Source organism: Oryza sativa, chromosome 8 (genome assembly GCF_034140825.1).
Source record: "Oryza sativa Japonica Group chromosome 8, ASM3414082v1".
NCBI classification, from domain to species: Eukaryota; Viridiplantae; Streptophyta; class Magnoliopsida; order Poales; family Poaceae; genus Oryza; species Oryza sativa.
The window spans coordinates 3,633,984-3,656,836 of record NC_089042.1 but is presented as its reverse complement, the minus strand read 5'-3'; the positions used below and the strand labels follow the sequence as shown (position 1 = coordinate 3,656,836).

The following is a 22,853-nucleotide window of genomic DNA, read 5'->3' as shown; positions in this document are numbered from 1 at the left end:
GCTATTAGCAAGCTATAAACATATTTTAATGAGATAAACGATAAGAGAAAAGAGCAGCGGGCTACAGATTTGTAGCCAGCTGCAGCACGGACTACAAGATACACTGTATGTATGACAGGTGGGTCCATATATTAATAGTATAGTAAGCAACTATTATATGAATTGGCTATTAGATTGGCTATAGATGAATTGGAGCTAGTAGATGTCATGCCCAGAAGTTTCCCCCTTTTTCCTTGCTTTAAATATTTGTTAAATAAATCGTCCGAAGAAATTATCTTAATTAACCTAGAGCTAACTCCATAATTAATAAATGCAATTAATAATCGGAAATAGCGTGGTGGAATTTTTCTTGAGTTCCCCATGCTCCAATGCATTAACAAGATTTTTAGTGGAATTTTCAGAGCCTTGGAAATAATTTTAACCAATTAAAAATCACCAAAGTGCAATATTTAATCCCAGGAAAATCCTTCTCCTCTTTTTCTTTCCTTTTCCTTCCTTTTTCTCTAGATGGGCCGTCGGCCCATCTCTCTCCCCGCGCTCGGCACCCCTTTCCTGGGCCGGCCCGCTCCTCCTTTCCCCTCCCCGAAGTCCTCCCTCCCTCCCTTTCTCTTTCTGGCGCCGACAGGTGGGGCCCACCTGTCGGTCGTCCCCTACCTCCGGTCGTTGGAGCCGGAGCTCCAACCGCCCGTGCCGCCGCCTTCTCCGCTCCATGTCGCGCCTCCACTCCGCGCCCGCACCTTGCGCCCACGTCGCCGCCCTCTCCCCCGCATCTCCCGCGCGCGCGCCCCCGCAAGTGGTGGGGGATTTGAAATCCCCCAACACCCTCTCTCTCTCCTCCACCTCTCCACGTCGCCGGCCAAATAGGGGCCATCCCCGGCCGTTTCCGCCCCTCCCTCGCCCATAAAAACCCTCACTCGAGCTCTCTCTCTCATTTCCCCATTCACCGTCCTCTCCCACGCCCTCTACCGCCGTCGCGCCGCGCTCGCCGAGCTCTGCCGCCGCCGCCCATCTCCGGCCGCGTGCCGTCGCCACTAGGGCCGCTGCCGCGCCAAGCCGCCGCCGCCGCTAGCTCCGCCGCCGTGTGGGCCATCTCGGCCACCGCCTCGCGTCGCCGGAACCCCACCGGAACCCCATCTCCCTCGCGAGCCGGTGAGCTATCCATTCCCCTCTGTCTCCGGCCAGCCACTTTGGTCGTCGCGGTCGCCTTCTCCATCCCTAACTCCTCTCCTCCCCTCCTCTAGGTGTCGCCGCCGCTCGTCCGCCCCTCCTCTCGTCGGGTCGTCGTCGCCGCCTTCGTCTTCCGCTCCGGCCGCCGTGTCGCCGGTGAGTCCTCCCTCCCCCTCCTTTCCTCACCTTCCCGCGAGCGCCGGCCACGCCGCTGCTTCGGCCATGCGCCGCCGCCTTTCGGCCGTCGCCGCCGCTTCCCGCACCGCCGGTCACCGCCGTCGGTGGCCGTGCCTCGCCGCCGCCTTGCCTTGGTCGGCCGGTCGGCCTTGAGGCCGAGCCGAGCCTGGCCGGCGCCTCCCTCGCCTCCCCTTTGAGCCACCGCCTGGTGGGGCCCACCTGCCAGGCGCCACCTCCCTCCCTTTGGAGCCACTGACCCGTGGGGCCCACGTGCCGGCGCCCCCCTTTCGCTGACGTCAGCCCTGGGCTTTATTGCGCAATAAAATGATTAAGGCTTTTTCTTTATTAGTAAAAACACAGTTTATCTTCTAAAATTATTAAGTAATTCATCCGAGCTCCGTTTAAGTCCATTCAAGTCTCAGTAAATCAAGAAAAATGCAAAGAATCCATTAAAAATGGTTTTGTTTCCTGTTTCTGTAGTCTTATAGCATGTTTTGCTTGTGTGCTTTGTTTGTCGCATAGGTTTTGGCCGTTTCGTCGATCCGCGGTTTCTCGAAGACGTTGCTGAGGTCTCATCAGTTCGAGAGCAAGGCAAGTCATGCAATACGTTTGATCATATTGTACCCAATTTACAAATATCCCGCATTTCTATTAAATGTTGCATTCTTTTACAATGTAATGTGGGATGGGTCCTATTCCTCAGCCACATATTGGTTACCTTATGCCATTGATAACTTGGGTATCAAAATGACTAGATGTTGGCTTAGGAAATGCTTAGCCATGCTTAGTTCAACTAAGACACAAATGGGGATCACATTATTACATAGACTCTGACTATTGGCATAGCTTTAGATTGGTGCCACCGCAAGGGTGTCAGTTAATTAAAATATTCTGAATGGCGGGCTGTGAGTGCATGGTTTTGCTGGTCGCACCCATGACAGTTAAGGACCGGTTCACGGGAAACCCTGAGAGACTTACCGTGCTTACCACAAGCGGGAGTGGGTAACTGCTTGATCTGAAGTATAGCTCGACCCTTTCCTAGGCACCGGTGGCGAGGGTGGGAGTGATGGAGTTGGGTCGGCCGAGGTGTTCGGTTGTCCAGCTGCCGGATTCACCGTGGCACAAGAGGGGACCGCCCACTGCCTTTTGAGGGGTGGGGGTGAAACCTTAGCGTGGTGTGGATGGTTAGGGGAGGGTTATGTGGAGGGTCTTGTCACGATTTCCCCCTTTGCAGTATCATGGTGATACTTCGGGGCATGGCGACATGTGTGGAATCGTGTCTTGTGGGTACAGTTGTACACCTCTGGCCAGAGTAAAACTATTCGAATAGCCGTGCCCGCGGTTATGGGCGATCAACCAGATTCACCGTGATTAGTCTCACCCCTAGTTTAGCTTAGTGAACTGGTATAGTTCAGATGGTTGGTTGGGCCTGTTGCAACGTGGTGTAGCGTTGGACAGTGATTGGTTAATATTGATTAATTACTACAGCTGTTTTACTGCTTTCAACTACTGCTTTGAAATGCCTGCTTTATGCAAAAGAACCCCTAACTTTCTTTGGTTATATCCTGCATCATACCTCCTCTTCCGGTATGACTTGCTGAGTACAGTGGGTAGTACTCAGTATTGCTCTCTTTTCCCCCACACCAGAGTTGAAGTTCTTCTCAGTTGGAGCCGTCTTAGAGAGGTTGGTTTCGTTGCTGCCGTCAAGGTTTGCCTGTGGAGTGTAGTCGCCCGCTGCTGAAGTCAAGCTTCCCGGTTTAGCTCGCTTTAATCTTTCCCGCTGCATTTGTAATCTTTTATATTTTTGTAAGATGTGGGTCTGTATGTCAACAACTGTCGTTTGTGTACCCTGGCTGGTCCTGGACAGGGATTTAATGCACATTCAGCTTAGAAATTCTGGTTCGAGAATTTCTGGGTGTGACAGTAGAGCAGGTACAATAGCAGGCTATAAGCTAGCTATAAACATATTTTAAAGAGATAAAGGAAGAGAGAGAAGAGCAGCGGGCTACAGATCTGTAGCCAGCTATAACACGAACTCCAAGACATAATGTGTATATGACATGTAGGACCAGGTATTAATAGTATAGTAAGTAACTATTGTATGAATTGGCTATTACATTGGCTATAGATAAATTGGAGTTAGTAGTTGGCTATACTATTAAACTTGCTCGTAGTGGGCTGTACTATTAGACTTGCTCTTAGTAGTAATTGGGAGACTGATTAATAGTAACTGGCACCATAAATAAACTGACAACTTACTCTTGTTTTCTTCTGAGGAAAACTACGAAACCCCTTGTCCGTTGGCAATAAGTTTTGCAAATTTATTGGCCACCTACACATAAGTGAAGTGCTTCCTTAACCTGTTGGTTGCAGCTTCTTCAAGGTCCCCTACCCCGCACATCTCTCTTAGAGCAGGTACAATAGCAGGCTATAAGCCAACTATAAACATATTTTTAAGAGTAAAAAAAAAAGAGAAGAGCAGCGGGCTACAGATCTGTAGCCAGCTACAGCACGGACTCCAAGACGTAATGTGTGTATGACAGGTGGGACCATGTATTAATAGTATAGTAAACAACTATTGTATGAATTGGCTATTACATTAGCTATAGATGATTTGGAGCTAGTAGTGGGCTATACTATTAAACTTGCTCTTAGGGGGTGTTTGGGAGAGAGGTTTAGCCCCGCTCTCCTAAACACAACCTCTCTCCCAAACACCCACTTAACCTCTGTCACTCTGGAATTGGAATAGGATGCAAGTTGTCAATCCCACTACATGTACTGCTTAACTGTTTATTTAGTACTCTGTGGTATTTTAATTGCAGCTGTGGTTTTTTTTTTCCATCGTTAAATAAAAAGGACGATCAAACGTTGGACAGATAAACCCACAACTACACTTAAAATGGGAAGAAGAGAGTATAATAAATTTTAGAAGAGAGAAAAAAAAACTGCTTGTCCGCCCACCTGATTTACCACTCTCTCTAAAAATGCTGAACGGATGAATGATGAATGTAGACATGGCCTACCCCTGCATCTCTCTCTAGAATGATGAATGAGTGAATGGTGAATGGATGAATGGTGAAACTAGGCATGGCCCAACAATTTCTTTGATTTATTAGATGTTCAGAGAAGTACAATTTGATGTGCCCGTGTGTGTCCTTAATGGCACAGAATCCTCTGCTGAGAGAGTGTGTGTGCACAGAATCCCCTACTGAAACAAGACAGCCTTGTAGGGTGTACTTTGTGTGTATCTTTGTAGTGTACTATACTAGCAATAAAATGATATTGATAAATCACAATTAGGAGGGACATAATTCGATGACAGCTACTTGTGCCTTGGTGAATTACTATTTGACAGCTACCATTTTTAATTGGGTTGAATTATAGTAGTAGGACCTAAGACCAATAATTAAAATTGTGGAGTTGGATCTCGACAGAATCATTTTGATCTTGACAGTTTTGGTTCGTTCTGATTTGATAAAAACCACAAATTCTTACAAGTTTAGATAGTTTTTCCTTTCCTATGAAATACTTCCAGCTTTAAAAACTTTTGTTTGTTTTGATGAACTTTCATATATAAGAGTTATGTGTAAATTGTGATTAAATTTTAGTAACTAGAAAAATCTCAAATTGGGGATGTCATGTCATTCTGTTCAGTTTTCAAAGTGCAGAGTGAGCTTTCAACTATTTTTCGAACGGTCAGGCCTTTGCCGACGTTTTATATAAAGAAGAAGGTGTCCTATTTTAGGAGAAAACATGACCAAAACCTTACAATGCACAGTTAATTTGGGGAAACTGCGCGAAAATGGCGGAGCCCAAAACAACCATCGATAAAAAGCTTGTTGTAAGCGAAACAAAGGTTTCGACTTCGCGAGGTAAGTGTTATCATTGCCGAGCTTGTCGCCTAGCGACATAGCAGCTTCGACTCCATAGCTATCACATTATTATTGCCAAAGGCATTGCAGAAATGAGTAAGACACCGACTGTCCACTTTGAACATCAGCCCAAACCGTCAGAGCTCCATATCTTGTACACAGCTAACACCAACACCCCTCGAAGACTGCAACGTGTTATCGTTGCCAAGCTTCATCGCACCACAGCAAAGCAGCTCCGACTTCACCTAGAAGAAAAGGAAGGAAGTTGGACGCTCGCCACATCCAAGAACGGAACCCAAGATGCGAAGGCCTCACCGAATAGCTAGGCTTACAGAGATTCGACGCGGGGGTCCATGAACGACCATCGTTGCACGGGAAAGATTCTCGATAGCGAGGGAAGACACCATAATGACGCCTCCAAGGAGGGGAACGATGCCTAATGGCGCTGCCGTCATCAAGCCAACCAAAGGCCAGCCAAGGCTTTCGCCAGCGTCATCCAAAGCCACACAACCCACCCGCACAACGTACATCGCCAGACCGCCACATCATCCCTCTAGTCGCCAAGCCTAGCCCCACCACCCACAGCTCAGGCAGGCTCACGAGTCCGCCGTGCCGCCATGCCGCCGCTATCCTCTACTGCACCGGTTGACCAAGCGTGAGACATTGCCGTGGGCGCCCGCAGCGCTGCCAACCCAGACTAGGCCAGCTGCTACCACAAGCACCCACAGCTTCGTTGCGCCACTGCCAGGATAATCTGCCTCCCGCAACCGTTGGTGGGCGCAGCCGGTAGCCGCCATTGTCTCCGTACCAACGAGGCATGCACCCGACCCCCTGTCTCCGTCGTAGCACCAGGTCCCGCCTCCGTCGCACGCGCCCGGCTCCCTCCTCCGTCGCTGGCCTCATGCAGCCGTCCTAGCGTTGGCGACGGCGCGCCGGCCCACACCTCGCCTTGGCTGCTCATCGTCGTCGCTTCCGACCGGGAGGGTGCCGGATCTAGCCAAGGGGCGTCGGATCCGGCCGCCTTCATCACCGGACTGAGGGCCGCCGCCACCTCGCGTCTCTCGGCCCCTCCAAGACCGTCACCGCTGCGTATCTGAGCTCGGCAGCACCGGAACTAGACATCGTCGTCGGCACCGCCTCCGGTCTCTTGGCCTAGATTCGGCGGTGCCCAGCGCAAACCCCGGCGCCAGCTTCCTCCTTCCCTGCCTCCACCTCTTCCCGTGCGCCCGCCTCGATGCCGGTGTTGCTTCATCAGGCTCCACCTTTTGGTCCGCCGCGTCGGATTTGGGGGTGACCGCCACCGTGAGCCCCCCGCCTTCGTCCTTGCTAGCCACCGGCTTTGCCAGCTACTCGCTTAGGCGGCGGCGAGGCAAAGAGTATATGCGGAGAGGGGCGGCGACGACGGCTAGGTTTCCGCCGCCTGAGTCGCCCACGCGGGAGGCGACATGGGGGCCTCTGTGTGTGATTGAACTTTCAACTATGAAACTGTCGATTTTTGAGTGTTTTTTTTAATGTGCACAATAACTTAGGGAAGTCATTTTAACTCTCTTTTTAAATTAATTTTCGGCTGCAGAAGAGAGGCTTCAATCTACATTATCAAAATATATAAACACAAAGTACAAAGTGCTAAAGCAACATCCAAATTGTCCATATATAGCAACGTGGATGGGAGAGGCTAGAGACTAGCTAGACCATAAAAGATGTACATATGCACGCCTAGAATCATGGGAGAAAGCCAAGAATCCCTCAAAAATTGTTGAAGCTCAAGAGATGAGAACAAAGTCAAGAAAGGAGAATGGTTTGGCAACTTCTGATGGAAGGGAGACTTGTTGCTTTCTTGATTTCTTCTACTACTACTTGTTGGTATAGAGAAGGACAGACAAACATCCTAGCTTTCTTGCCTAAACCATACTAGCATGCTGCTGATCTGTCTCAAAACACCATCATAATACCAAAACTGATGTGTGATGATTATCCTTGATTAACAGGAGGTGCTTGTCTTTGTTCCAAAAGCACATGAAAACAGCGGCTTACGTCGACATAATATTCTCCTTTCGAGATCACATGTAATTTTGGGTTAGGTGGTGATCCAGACAGATGTATTGGTAGCAAGCAGTACAGGTATAATAAGGTTTTGTCTTTTGTCCTTTCCGATTGCTCTTTTTTTAATTTTTTTGTGGTTTTTTGTGCTACAGTAAATGGCTGCATTTCCAAGCATACAAACACCACACTCTAGCGGTGCCGTGGCAGAGTTTAAAGAAATATTAAGACAAGTAAATAAAATTTTGTGCTAGTCCATATCATTGAAAAAAAAAGGTGAATGCGTGTATTTATAATTCGTCGGGTGGTACTATTCACCCTACGGTGAGTTTCGTTATTAAGTAAGAACAATAATCTCATCATTATCACATGAAATATCTGATTTTTTTTCTAATTAATTCCTAAGCAATAGTATACCATTCCTCATAAGAAGCATCTATTTACCAACTTGTATATATTCTCGATCATAAAATTACTACCTTTGGCGCCTCTATCAAATCACCGATATTAAAAAGAACCATTTTTTTTAAGATGATGTATTAAACTGGTCTCTACACCTAAAGGATCTACAGTCTATTAAAAAGAACCATAGACCGTCTAATAATATTAAAACGGTTGGCGATAATTCTGATAGTAAAAATACTACTATACCAATAAAAACCACCTCACCTCAAAAGTACTTGAAAAGAATACTGAAATGACTGGAATGAAAGTCTGGTCGGGGATCCAGCAAGAATCCAATCAGCCGAACAAAAACCAAAAAGATTTGTTGCAAGCAAAAAACAAAAACGAAAATGTGAAGAAAGAAGCCATCTTTTGCAAAGGTGAGGGGATCCCCTGCGCTTTCTGCTGCCCTGTTTCAGCTTCATCTGCCGCTGCTACGCTGGATACACACGCGCTCGCTTTCTTCCTTCCCTGCGCTGCACTGCACTGCACGCTCTCTCACGCACGCACCACGCAGCACCAGCACCAGCCTCTCTCTCTCTCTCTCTCTCTCTCTCTCTCTCTTCTCTTCTCTCTCTCATGAGTAATAAATGGCAGTGACCAGCAGCAGCAGGGGGGCGTGCGTGGCTGGCTGAAGGCTGTGAGAGTGTGAGGTCTAGCTGTGCAATGTGCAGGTGCAGCCATCGCTGCTGCTGCTGCTGCTCTGCTCTTTTCATGTTGACACTTCGCTAAACCCCTCCCCACACCCCCTCCCCCCCCCCCCCCCCCCCGATGCGTTCTTGGCCAGGGTCGGGAGCGAGGCGTTCTTGATTTTTTTCTTCTTCTGTTTTTGTTCTTGATTGATTGGATTGGGGAGTGATTCGGTTTGTTCTTGATTTTGATTTTTTGTTGTTGTTGTTGTTGTTTGGGGAGAAAGAGACGAAGGGGAAGCTGTGATTTTCTCTTCCTTTCCACCGAGAGAAAATTTTTTGATCTGTTTGTTGTTTCTTGGAATCGGTTTTGGTTCAAGAACAGGCGCCGCCTTTTGTTCCGGGAAATTCGCTTGTGATCCTCCGAAACCCAGAATTTCTTTTTTCGATCCGTTTTGATCGATTGAAAGCAAATATCATCTTGAAAAGGATCGTTCTTGCTGGTGTTGGTTTGGGGAGGAGGGGGAGGTTTTCCCTCTGACGAGCAAGCAAAGCATTTGGGGCCGCCTGTCGATGACTGAGGGTTTGATCCGATGCTGTCGGGGTGCACGGTGTCCAGTCTCGCGGCGAGGTTCGCCTTCTTCCCGCCGGAGCCGGCGACCTACGCCGTCAGGAAGGATGAGGCGTGCGGCGGCGGAGGGCGGCTGGTGGCGTCGGGCGTCCCGCGGGACGCCGCCGTGGACGTGCTGCTGGTGGACACCAGGAAGGGGAGCAAGGTGGTGGCCTTCTACCTGAGGAACCCCGCCGCCCGCCTCACCGTGCTCTACTCGCACGGCAACGCCGCCGACCTCGGCCAGCTCTACGACCTCTTCGTGCAGCTCAAGGTCAATCTCAAGGTCAATCTGATGGGGTTAGTGGTGCCATTATCATGCTGCTTTCTTGGTCATCTATCTATCTATCTATACTATAGTACTAGCATCTTTTCCTGTTGTCTTTTTCTTTATTTATGTACTCTGTTAGTCAAATCAAATGCTTATTTAATTGCTTAGAGATTGTGGTGCAGCAAAGCAATGCATTCCTTGTTAGGAGATACTGTGCTTTGTGGTGTAATTGAAGAATTTGCTTTGGTGAAATTTGTGAGTAGTAGTGTGCAATGCATGTATTGGTTTTGTTAAGCATGAGATAATTGAAAGCAGACAAATAATTGGGAATGGTGGGTATGTGGGGGAGGGGGGGAGTTGCTGCTACTTTTTCCCCACTAGGTATTTTGGGGAGTTGCTCAATAATGAATTGTAGCATGTTCTGTTCAGTCCTGAAGTTTCACTAATTGTTCAAATTATTGCATATCACTGGTTTTAGTCCAGAGCATCCTTAATCTTATCACATAAGTAGTCCAGTCATTACTCCAGGAAGCAGTTCATTTCCCCTTTCATTATGAATTTATGATTTCAATATGTTTTGGAGGTACAGTTATGAGAACATACTGGTGGAATTTACTATGTAATTTTGTATGCAGATATGACTACTCTGGGTATGGAGCATCTACTGGCAAGGTAACTTATTTATCATGTGTGAACTGTGTTAAATCATGCCATGTACATGCTACAGCTGAGTTGATATTCAAGTTTGGCCAGTGATTGCTTATTATACTAGCTGTAAAATTTACTAGTAGCGTTCCTGGACTAATGCAGGCATAATTAGGATTTTAGCAGCCTAATTAGAAAGTTGCCGTAATAAATCTGAAAGGATCTATACATGCTAGATACCTCGACAACTGTGGTTCAGTTTCACTTTTCAAGAATATGCTGCATGTATCTCTACCAGAAGAGAGTTTGGCCCATACCTGACTGGTCCATTTCAGGCATAGCATGGCCAGTGCATCTTAAACTGCTTCTCCATGATAGCAATCATCACTATGTTTTTAACTTATTGTTATATCCTTATAGCTTTTGTTTTTAGCCATGCTTGCTGTCGAAATATGTCAGCCCATTAGATATTTGGGCGCTATATTTTTATAATATATGTCGTGCACTGGATATCACCACATACATGTTCTCTATTTAAGTGGAGTTGTTTACTGTTATTTAATTGTTTGATTCATTCTTGAAGTTTCAAAAAAGTGAATGCCATCCTATCTTGATTATTTTCGGTCATCAATGCTGAGAAACCTGCTTTCAGTACAGGGAGAATTCCCACCTTAGTAATGTTAGGCATGGTGTGTTTGAATCTCTTTTTTGCCTATAGGATATTAATGGCTGCTTGGATGGTATATGTCCATTTGAGCTAAATCAGATGTCACGTAAACTTTTAAATACTGCCCCTTATTGGCGTTTGTACTGAATTACTACTATCAAGTGTTTCTGATTTATTCCTGAAGAAACACACTTTTGAGGCGCCAATCTTATGCTTGTTATTTGAAGTGCAGCCAAGTGAAGAGAATACATATGCAGACATTGAGGCAGTTTACCAGTGCTTAGAAACAGAGTATGGAATCAGTCAGGAAGACCTTATCTTGTATGGACAATCTGTTGGCAGTGGACCTACATTGCATTTAGCTTCCCGTTTACCAAGATTGCGTGGCGTGGTTCTTCATAGCGCTATACTGTCAGGCCTCCGAGTTGTTTGCCATGTGAACTTTACTTTCTGCTTTGACATCTACAAAGTAATATATCGGATTTATTCTTTTTAATCTTTAGCTTTGTTGCCTTTAGGAGTAACTTTTTATATTTTACTAATATCTGATCAACTTTCCTCTGCAGAATGTGAAGAAAATCAAAAAGGTTAAATCCCCAGTGCTTGTTATTCATGTAAGTATCTTACTAATTAAATAGGAATCTTTTTCTGTATATATTTGCTGTTCTCTTGGATAGTTTGTTATACATTCAAATCAATCTGCATCTTCCGCTTTTTCAATCTTTTGGAATAATTAACTGCTTATGCTTTGGTAGTGCTGTGGTTACCGATGCTACTTAGTTGCGGTTATTGGAGAAATAGCCAGATAATCAAACTAGTTCTAGTAACAGGCGATCAATGTATTCAAGTCCTAGCAAGCTAGTTCATGACTATACAAAAGATGTTATAGTAGGGTAGTAAGGTACTGTTGCATATATTCCTTTATACTCCCTCCGTTTTTTAATAGATGACGCCGTTGACTTTTTCTCACATGTTTGACCATTCGTCTTATTCAAAAAAATTACGTAATTATAATTTATTTTGTAATAGGTTGTTTTATCACTCATAGTACTTTAAGTGTGATTTATATCTTATACATTTGCATAAAATTTTTGAATAAGACGAATGGTCAAACATGTGAGAAAAAGTCAACGGCGTCATCTATTAAAAAACGGAGGTAGTACATGTTAAAGTAAAGACCAAAAGAAATCGGCCTCATTTCTTTTAGTAATATACTATATACCTGAAACTGCTTCAACTAGTTTACGACTGCAGTTATAGGCTAATCCATTGGACTGGAATACAATAAATAGAATGGACTCTCAAAGAAGAAATAAATCATAGAATATTAGAACAACTGATGTGCATTAGCACATGCTGGACATTAGGACATATGAGGAGGTGGGAGGTGCCACTAACTATGGCAGTGTCACGCTGTGAACTTCTGCTGTTCTGGGTTTGTTTGAGACTAAGCCAAATGTGTAGTCATTGAAGACAGCTGTGGGGTTAGGCCCATATTTTCTGGCCCAAAACTTGCATAGGTATCTGAAAGTAGGAGGTCTGGAGAGTTATGTGGCAGGAAGCCAAGCCAGGAAATGTAATGTAATCGACAGCTCTAACTGAAACATCCCTTATAAGTTATTTTTAGGGAACAAACCCTTATAAGTAATCACACTTCATAATGAGGCACATTACTCCTCTAACTGAAACATCCCTTATAAGTTATTTTTAGGGAACAAACCCTTATAAGTAATCACACTTCATAATGAGGCACATTACTCATCTATAAAATCAATGTGGATAGATTGATCATCATGACCTACATGTGAGCTGTCGATTAGATTAGATTTCCTGGCTTCCTGTCACATAACTCTCCACGCCTCCTATTTTCAGATTATGAAATGACTTCGTGGCAATTAGGTAAAAACAATTAACGTTGCTTTTCCCACCATTTTGATGATGCCATGAAACTGGGGGACCTATATCTTTTCTACAGACGCACACTTTGACCTTGACCAGTTTTAAAACCAATGCAACAGCAGCTTCCTGACCAAACGAACCTGTTTTGTTGAAGACAAATAATATGAGGGTTTTATAATATCTAATGTTGATAATTTATCTTACTCTGTCAAATTTTATTTAATGCGCTCTCCACAATCGTGTTGTGTCCATTTCTTTCCTAAATTTCCTGAGTATCAACTTCATTGTATGCCCGATTGATATTGGCAGGGAACTGATGATGATGTCGTGAACTGGTCGCATGGTAACGAGCTGTGGAAACTGGCGAGGGAGCCTTACGATCCGCTATGGATCAAAGGAGGAGGCCATTGCAACCTGGAGCTGTACCCGGACTTCATCCGCCACCTCTCCAAGTTCATCCGCGAGATGGAGAACATCACAACGAAGACAAGGCTTAAGAAGATCCGGCAGTCCCTGCAACCCGCACCTAAGAAGGTCCACCACCGGGCGAGCACCGGGACGACCACCACCTTCACCACCAACTGCTGCTGCCGCATCCGGGTCCGCAAACCGAGTTGCCGTTGCCCTGGCTGCAACCTAAGCTGCGGCTGCTGCTCTGGTCTGATGAGTTGCTTCTCATCCCGGCTGTTCAAGTGCTCAACCTGCTTCTCCTCCTGCAGCTGCAGGGGATGCTTCAAGTGCCCAACCTGCTTCTCCTTCTCCTGCAGCTGCTGCAGGAGCTGCCTCAAGTGCCCAACCTTCAAATGCTGCTGCTGCGGTTCATGCAGAGATGAGCAATAATGCAAATCTCTATGTGCTTGTGTATAGGAAAAAGAGTGGTTCCGATATATCTGACAAGTTTAATTCTGTAGAAACTAGACCTTGGTTCTCTTAGCTAAACAAACCATAGCAAGATAAAGATGCTTCTCCTTTTCTGTTGCTTGTCTTGATTCTTGTCGTTGGTTTCTTCTTCTTGTTTTTTTTTTTGTGTGTGTTCTCTTCTAATTAGGTTATTTGTTGCAAAACCTATGCTTTTAGTGCTTAGCATCAGTTTATACTAATTTTTATTGGCATTTATTCAAAATAATTAGAGGCCTCTAATTTGATAATTTCACCGTTTAGTCACAAATGGGACGTTCGATTATAGGTGTAGATTGGTCAGTTGTGAGTATTAGAGTTTGTATGCTCCCTTCACCCTTTTATAACACATCACATTTTAACAATTTATTACTATACTAGCAAAATGCCCGTGCTTCGCTACGGGTTTATAAAACGATAGCAATATGCACATGCGTTGCAACGGGTGAAACTAATATTATTAACAATAAATAAATACTAATAATTAAAATTTAAGTATCACAACATTATGATGAGTAAATATTGGAGTTTTCGGCTAAATATCTTGTTGGTTCCGGTTAGCTCCCGCTGGGCCATTAGTTTTTGTCATTGGATCGAAATCAACATCCAGGATTTCATTGTAGCAGTGTGAGTCGGCTCAGGCTGCATGTCATCCGTAGGATCTTGACTGAACGGTCCAGATTTCTCCGTTAACAAACAAAAATCATACCCGGTCAAACCCTAACCATTTCTCCCATTCCTCCCCGATTCATACCGCGCTAGAAATGAGCAGCGACAACGGCTGTGATTTGGCGGAGCTGTGACGACGGCGTACCCATGCGCGGCGGCCTCTGATGCTGTGCACAGCTCCGGCGGAGCTGAAGCCGACGGGAAATAATAATTATTTTGACCTGAAACAATCTACTGAGTGTTTAAATAATTGAACATAATTTCCTAGCAATTTTAAATGGCTTAAAATAGTGCCAAACAAATTTCTATAAATCTAAAAAAAATTAAATCAATTACTTTGAAAAATAAAATGATTTGGGCCTTAGTAAGTTTCGGGGACAACTTGAGGGACCAAAACTGAACTTATCCGTGCGGAGCGTACACATGGCCCAATTGTGTGATGGCCCGGGAACGGCAGCCCGATGCGGGAGAATACGCAGCCGTCCGATCTGATCGACGGTCACGATTGATCCGGACATATATATACAAAAAGTCGGCAGCCTAACCCTAACCCTAAATCATTTCCCCTCCCCCATCTCTCTCTCTCTCAAACGACTGCGACGGCGCCTTCCCCCTCCCCCCATCGGCGGCGACGCTCCCCTTCCCTCTCCCCACTGGCGGCGACGTTCCACCTCCCTCTCTCCCTCCCGTCTCTTCTCCCTCCAGCGGCGGTGGCAACGGTCGAGGGCCGCGGTGGCGATGGCTGAGGGCGGATCCGGTGGCCCCTCTAGCCTCCCTCCCGCGGCAGATCCGCTGGCGGTGGCGGCGGCGTCGGCGGCAGCCGCGGGTGGATTTGGCGGCGGCAGGCGGCTCCCTCTGCCCCCTCTCGCTTTCCTCCCGCGGCGGATCCGGCGACGGTGGCGGCGTTGGCAGCAGCCGCGAGCAGATCCGGCGGCGGCGGGCAGGTCCAGCGGCGGCGGCTCCCTCCGCTCCCTCACACCGCACCTATCCCCCTCCGCCGCGGCGGCACCGCTCCTCCTCCCCATCCGACGGCGGTGCCGTTCCTCCTCCCCCTCGCACGGTGGCGGGCGGGTGCGGCGTCATCCCCTCCGCCGGATCCAGCGGGAGGGGAGGCTCCCCCTCTCCCACCAGCGGCGGCGCCGTTCACCCTCCCCCTCCCCCTCCCCCTCCCACGGTGGCGGGCAGGGATGGCACCCTCCCCTCCGCCGGATCCAGCGGGAGGAGAGGCAACGGCGGCCCGGCGTCCCTGCAACAACGACGACGGCACCCTTCCCTTCCGGTGTCGGCATTTTTGTGCTTGTGATGTTCTTGTGTTGTCGTTGTTGTTGATGAAATATGTTCTTGTGATCTTTTAGTAGTGTTTTCTCTAGGATTTTGTGATGATTCCAATTTGTATTTGGATTGGGATTGAGATTGAGATTTTGTTTTTGGGTTGGATTGGATGTGGGATTTGGAGGGGAGGTGCGCCATGAATCGGATGAGGAAAAATTAGTCCGTAATGACGGATGAAAACGCGATGAAGGACGGATGTTACGACCGAAAAAATCCGAATATTTATATTAGTTATAGATTTGAATATAAATGTAGTTTGACTTTGACCAAAGTCAAAATATTTTATAACATCATTTTCCTTGTATGCATAAAAGAAACCAAATAAATAATAATTTCATTGTTCCGTTTGTTACTTCAGACGGGACGACATTCAATTCGCTCAAAGTCCAGTTTTGTTTACCAGCTCAACGCTGATTGAGATGCCATACGGTTGGCCAACATTAGTACTTCCTCCGTTTTATAATGTAAGACTTTTTAGCACTATCCACATTCATATAGATATTATGTGTCTAGATTTATTAGCATCTATTTGAATATAGGCAATGCTAGAAAATCTTACATTATGAAAAACGGAGGGAGTATTTAGTAACCACTATTACGATGCAAGACTTGGGAGGGTCAAATCGCATTTGTGGAAATAGTCAGGGTATAAATAGCAATCTTCTGTGAAAAAAAGAACATTAATATCGTAGTCTTCAAGAAAAACAGAATTTGCGTTTTCGTTATGGTAACGATAATTACTTAGATATGTGCATTTCTCTTTCTACATAATATATAAACATTAATAACCTCCATCACGATGCAATACATAAGAGGCCGGTCCAAACTTATCATTTTTGAAAGCACCGACTACGAAGGGGCTGTAAATTAGGCTACTTTCATTCTACATATAATAATAATAATAAACATAGAAAAAGCCAGCAGAAGAAACGAAATCTAAAGGTGAGTAGCATAATGTAAAGCCATCCTCGCTGCCTTTCAACCTACAAGTTGAAAAAGGGTTAAAAAAAATTACACCACAGCAAAAGGAATATTTTTATATTCAAATTGGTAAAGTAACTTACCTTTGAGCACATATGTTGTTATCTTGGCTCTGAAATCTAGTTTTTTGCAAGCTGCGTAAGGTACCTTCAAGGATCTCAACCCTCCGAATATCACTAAGCAACTCGTCCTTTTTCATCTGAATGTCCTGTATATTCAGACATGTCAGTTCTTGAAGAAGGATCTGAAGATGAACGTAGGTATTACTTGGAATAGAACAAAAACATATCTGTAATAGATTGTTGATGTACAACGACAAGTAAACAAATATTGCTATCTGCTGTAGCACAAGTTTATGCACTTTGACTTTTCCACAGCGCAAGTTGTGAAAGCCTTCGTTGAAAAGGAAGCAAATTGCAGGAGCCAACCCCCTCTAGAACTTAACAATTATTCCTTTGAGGAATGTTGAGAAATTTCATATTATTGATGTGTTTGTTTCACAAAAAAAGTGAAGTAAATTTCGCAAAACTACAGATTTATAAGACACATTATTACAAAACTATAAATTAAGTTGTAAATTTATCCCAAAACTACAGATTTAGTACCAATTGAATCACAAAACTAAAACGTTCATAGCTATAACATAATAATAGTGCTAGGGATTTGAACTCTAAAATCGATTTGAACTCTAAAAATCTATAGTTTTATGATAATATCGATATAAAATATGTCGTTATACGATACTTTGCCTTAAATATGTAGTTTTCTAATAAAAAATTGACGCTAAATTTGCGGTTTTGTGATATAATGCATTAAATCTGTAGTTTTGTAATAGTTGGATCTAACATATCTGTAGTTTTGTGAAATTTACTTAACCTGATAAGTTATAATGTGACAATACCGAGCCTTTGAGAACAAAAGGTGCCTCTCTTAAAAAAAGAAAGAAACACTGTCTAGCTACGATTTAACCCGTTGAGGGTTTTGCAGTCTCAAGTCTCAATAGAGACTCTTCAAGCAAGATGGTTACTGATGCTAATGCGATGAACTACCATGGATTTGTATTCATATAATAAACAATGATGGAATTCAAGGTTTTCTTGTTAGTGACCAATTTGGCCACGGGGCACTGTAGAAAAAACTAGGGTGGCAACAAAATAGATGTATTTTTTTTATGTGAATAACCTGTACGGTCAGTTGTTTGCTGTGTTCTTCACTCCTCTGACTCACTTCCTGTAAGAGAAAGAAAAAGCTATAAATATGGTACAAAATCTAGTTCAACGTATATAAAGAATAGCAATAGAGGCACGCCTTAACCTTATCCTCAAACAGCGAAACATTTGAAAGAAGTTTGTGTTGTGCAAGTTTCTCATCAAGAGATTTCTGCACCAACAGAATACTTGCCAGGTTCATCTCTGTGTCACAAACAGCTTGTGCTAATTTGATACCGTCCTGTTAAAAACATCATGGAGTGGCACAATTAGTGTTGATAGGAAGTGCTAAAGCCAGAGGACGCTACTACTTTTAAAAGATAGTAGCGGTGACGGCAGTAAATCTGCCAGCTCTATCACTAACGTATGGGCCCTACATGTTCGTGAAACCCACATGCTCAATAAATTTTAAGCGTGCCCTAAAAGAACAGTGCCTATATACAAAATAAGTCCATATTATTTGGTAAGATCTTACAAGTATGTAGTGAAGGAATCCATATAGTTAAAGGGGTCGGAAAAAGTCGATCTACACATTCTTTAAATAATGAAAGTGCAGTGCGTAAATCATGATTTTTTTTTTGTCGTTGGATTATACGCGTAGGTAATTTGCTAGTAACATAGGGAGTGTTTATATTTAGGGGTGTAAAGTTTTGGCGTGTCACATCAGGTATTATATAGGATATCTTATGGGTGTTTGGGCACTAATAAAAAAACTAATTACAGAATCCGTTAGTAAACCGCGAGACAAATTTATTAAGCCTAATTAATCAATCATTAGTAAATATTTAATGTAGCACAACATTATCAAATCATGGAGTAATTAGGCTTAAAAGATTCGTCTCGCAAATTAGTCGTAATCTATACAACTAATTATTTTTTAGACTATATTTAATACTTCATGCAGGTGTTGAAACGTTCAATGTGACAGCGTAAAAAATTTTGAGGAGGGATCTAAACAGGGGGCCATAGAATAAATGTTCACTATGCTATTGATTGAAAATATGTTGAAATCCACGGAGCCACAAGAGCATAAGAGAGATGATTTTCGTCTACAACGTGCTTTGCAGAGTACGGAGAACAGCGATTTAAAAGGGTTTTACCGCGGTGGGCTTGTTAGGCTGGACAAACTCGGATCGGAAGCGAGCGATCTGGGTAGGAAGAAGGGCTTGCGATGACAGTCGAAGAAGTGGCAGGCGGGCAGCAGCTCGGGAAATCGCCGACGCCATATCCTCCTCCTCCTCCTCCTGTCAAATCTCTCTCTGTGCCGCGGTTGCACTTACAATCTCAGGGTTTTCGGTGATTTCCGATCCATATATATCCATCCGGTTTTGTGGTTGACGTTCGAACTGTATTAGACTTTTTTTCTACTCTTGGTTAGCCGAATCTGGCCCAATAGGCCCAATAAGCGACCGCCTCCTGCTGATCTCCTTCCTCCGCCTGCATCTCCTTCCTCAAGACCCTAGTAGTAGGACTCTGAATCCTAAACCTGTAGCCGGATCAGATTATAGCTATTTTTAGCTCAGGAAATCTCGCGTACAGAACGTATTGCCTAAAATCCTGAGATTGTGAGTGCAGCGCGGCACACAGAAAGAGGAAGAGAGGGAGAGAGAGAGATTTGACAGGAGGAGGATGGCGTCCCGCCTGATGCGGCGGCTTCGACTGTCATCGCAAGCGCACCCCTGCCGCTCTGCTCTTCTTCCTACCCACATCGCTCGCTTCAGATCCGACTTTCTCGGCCCTACCACGGTAATCCCCTCCCCTCCTTTCTACTCCCTCTGTTTTATATTATAAGTCGGTTTAACTTTCTTTTAAGTCAATTTAGCTTTGATCAAATTTATTATAAAATATATATAATAGTATTTTCAAGATAAAAAATATCAAAATATATTTAATGTCAGATATAATAATTTATAAACGTGGTTAAAGTTTCAAGAAAACGACTTGTAATATGAAACATAGGCTGTATTCTCTATTTTGTGCACTCCGTGTCAGCGTTAATCGTGTAGGATTGTTTTGTGATGTTTTCCACAGGACGGTATTAGAGTTGCAAAAGCCATCCGCGACTCGGAGATGAACACGGAAGATATTCGGTTGGTGCAGAAATCTCTTAATAAGAAGCTTACGCACGAGAAGTGTCTATCAGATATATCAATGTTAGAGGATGGGGGTTAAGGTATGCCTTTATTGCTATTCTTTATACACTTTTAACTAACTAAAAATGTTGTAGTATATTTTTAGATTTTCCTTCTTTTACAGAAAATGAGGAAGAGGAAAGAAGAAATCAGTAGGAGAGTGAGCATAGAGGTTTATTCACATAACCACACATCTCTTTCTTCTTTTTTTCCATCCTGATTTTTTGTCTGTCCAGTGTCCAAATTGGTCACTAGCAACAAAACCCTTGATTTCCATGCCTTTCTTATTTGTTGTATATCAAGCTAGTTCATTATCGTAGCCAAGATTGTAGAACAAATGAGTGTTGCCGTTTTTTGAGCCCACCTTTTTGTCTGACCAATATGGCGTGACTTTAAACTCCAAAAAGTCTTATTTTTCAACTACATACGACGTACATGCTTTCCGAACTGCAAAATAGCGTGTGTTTTTTTGCAAATATATATATATATATATATATATATATGAAAGTTGCTTAAAAAATCATATTAATCAAAATTTTAAGTTTTCTGCTCCTCTCAAACACAGACTAAAAATATGTTGCCTCAAGTGCATCTCTCTCCTTTTTTTTTTCCACAATCAACATTTTTGTTGTTTAATTCTGGTCAGCTAGGAGAGTATTTGGAGTGCCATTTGGGAACCTTAACTAGCGAAGATGTTATTACCATTGAGAACTGTAGCAAACAGAGAGCTTCTGAATTCTCCACAACTATTGCTTAGTAATTTCTCCAAAGTTTTCTATTCCTTTTTGTAAATTCGCATGGTTTCTTCATTTTGTATTTTGTAGGTCGCCAGAATCTCGACATATAAAGAGAAGATCAACAAGATTCCTGATAAAAAATCTTTTACACTGTGAGTTTCATTTATCACCTTCTGTTTTCTTTTATCTACTTATATATATGATCTCTTAACATTATTCTCTTTCAGGCAAATGGATTATATAAACTTTGGTAGTATCTTGTATGCTTCTGTTATTGTTACGGCATACATCCTTGAAAGGAAAGACGAACTTGCAAGACAAAAAAAATTGTGAGCTCTAAGCTCACAAGAGGTTGCAAATGCCATAAAAGATGGCATTCCCAAATTTGGACTACTCTTGGTTTTGCAAGGAAATAAACCAAACAAATGAGATTATTTCTTTCAGCTATAGTCTGTATATACAATAATGCCCATCATGTTTAGTAATATATCTGTGTCCCCTGAATTAACACTGTTCTGCCGACTTGGCATAATAAGCTTTGTAGTTGGGTTACACAAGTTTTAGTACTCCATCTTGATAAATATAAGGCATCCAAGGGTTCAAAATTGTTTACAGTTATAAGGATAGTACTACTCCCACCCAACTTCTCCTCCTTAAATTTTTATCCAACTATACTCCAAACCATCACTTTACTCCCTAACCATTCTCTCTTTCATCCCCAATCAACTCTTGTGGACTGAGTAATAAGTAAATTAGTTACGAACGATGGCAAATTCTCTTGTGGATGAAGGAGTAAATTATTTATCAACGATGACAAATTTGGGTTGCGACTTGTGAGTATTGAGAATAGATCGATTTGATTATTTAATCTTCAGCTGTCATGCTTGCTAACCCAAATTTGAAAATTTAGGGGATTGGAAAATTTTCTTAGGAGGTTTACTTACGCATGCATAACTAAATACTTTGTGTTGAAAATTAATTGCAAAGAAGTATTGAAAAATTTATGTTCAAAGATTTGTGCACTAAAAATCTGTGAAAATTCTAAAGACATTCAAAGTAGCTCTGAAAACGAAAATAAGCGATTGCCGTTAGAAGCCTGGCAGCCTACAGGAAAACACAAAAATTTTGAGTTTTTAGGAATATTAGCCTCCGACAGTTTCCCTTCTCAACCAATCATAACCTTACATCATTCAATTCCACCTACTTCCTTAATTCCTATGAAAACTTCTAGAAATGCTTAGATTTTGGAACGAAGGGAGTATTTTACAAGCAAAGCATCGAAGTCATGGGCAAACAGCATCACCGACCAGGATGCAAAATATTAGGTTCTATATATAGAATGTCCACGAGGTCTGGGTCAAAAAAGAACTAGAGCATAAATTATTTTTTTAGCAGCAGATAAACACCATATTTATTATTCCTACAGAACATATTAGTTATACCTGCAGAACATATGGATTGCAAAGCATGCTTGATGACACTGAATGCTATGTGAAATGTCATAGCAGCTTCATAGGAAAGCCAAAAAAAAAAAAGGAACAACTTAGATGGCCAGTGGAACAATACCCTTCATGGTTGGTACATTTCTTGATTTTCTTTGTGCTCACATAAGTATATCAGCTGCCAGCATCACCATTGGCATTCTCTAAAATGCATCTATCATTTCATTTTGCACAGCGCCAAACTGAAATTGAATACAATTAGCAAAATAACGAGTAAATGGAAGCTATGGTGTGTATCCTACTGAATACGCAAATGTGCTGAAATGCTTATGGGGCTAACATGTCTAACAGAGGAAAATGTTCTTATGTAAACTCATGTATCGTGTTAACTTATAATAGTGCACCAAGTACATCTCGTCTTGCGGACAGATGAACTAATTATACCCTAAACAGCGCATCAGTTTTGTATCTGCTGAAAGCTTACATATATATTACGTTATACTAATTCAGTCTTCTTTAGAGCTGGTTAAGCCTCTAGTACAATGAAATCTAGTAGATTAGGCACCTTAGATATACTTGCAAAGAAACGCAAATAGTTGAGTACAATGGATTCTTGTAGATTAGTCACCTCAGATATACTTAGGGCCGGTTTAGTCCCCCGGCAAATTTTTTCGCCCTATCACATCGAATATTTGTACACATATATAGAGTATTAAATATAAACAAAAAAAAATAATTAATTACACATATTGGTATAAATTGCGAGACGAATCTTTTAAGCCTAATTGCTTCATGATTTGACAATGTGGTGTTACATTAAATATTTACTAATGACGGATTAATTATGCTTAATAAATTTGTCTCGCGGTTTACATGTGGATTCTGTAATTTGTTTTGTTATTAGTTTACGTTTAATACTTTAAATGTGTGTCCATATATCCGATGTGACACGCCAAAACTTTACACCTGTGAATTTAAACACGCCCTTACAAAGAAACTCAAATAGTCCCAACGTACTACTGCTTACTGGGCAT

The 22,853-nt window shown here is 43.2% G+C and overlaps 2 protein-coding genes across 2 annotated transcripts; one reads left to right on the top strand and one right to left on the bottom strand.

Moving 5' to 3' along the window:
• The first annotated feature begins 8,319 nt into the window (after window positions 1–8,319).
• On the top strand, window positions 8,320–13,395 carry LOC4344723 (uncharacterized). Its single transcript, XM_015792704.3, has 5 exons — window positions 8,320–9,239; window positions 9,846–9,882; window positions 10,755–10,991; window positions 11,089–11,136; window positions 12,731–13,395. The coding sequence occupies exons 1-5, from the start codon at window positions 8,923–8,925 to the stop codon at window positions 13,259–13,261; spliced, it is 1,170 nt and encodes a 389-aa protein (XP_015648190.1). The 5' UTR covers window positions 8,320–8,922; the 3' UTR covers window positions 13,262–13,395.
• A 2,624-nt stretch (window positions 13,396–16,019) lies between these two features.
• On the bottom strand, window positions 16,020–18,820 carry LOC136351494 (uncharacterized). Its single transcript, XM_066303665.1, has 5 exons — window positions 18,609–18,820; window positions 17,615–17,749; window positions 17,483–17,530; window positions 16,384–16,508; window positions 16,020–16,302 (listed from the first exon to the last, which is right to left on the bottom strand). The coding sequence occupies exons 1-5, from the start codon at window positions 18,732–18,734 to the stop codon at window positions 16,203–16,205; spliced, it is 534 nt and encodes a 177-aa protein (XP_066159762.1). The 5' UTR covers window positions 18,735–18,820; the 3' UTR covers window positions 16,020–16,202.
• Window positions 18,821–22,853: the final 4,033 nt, after the last annotated feature.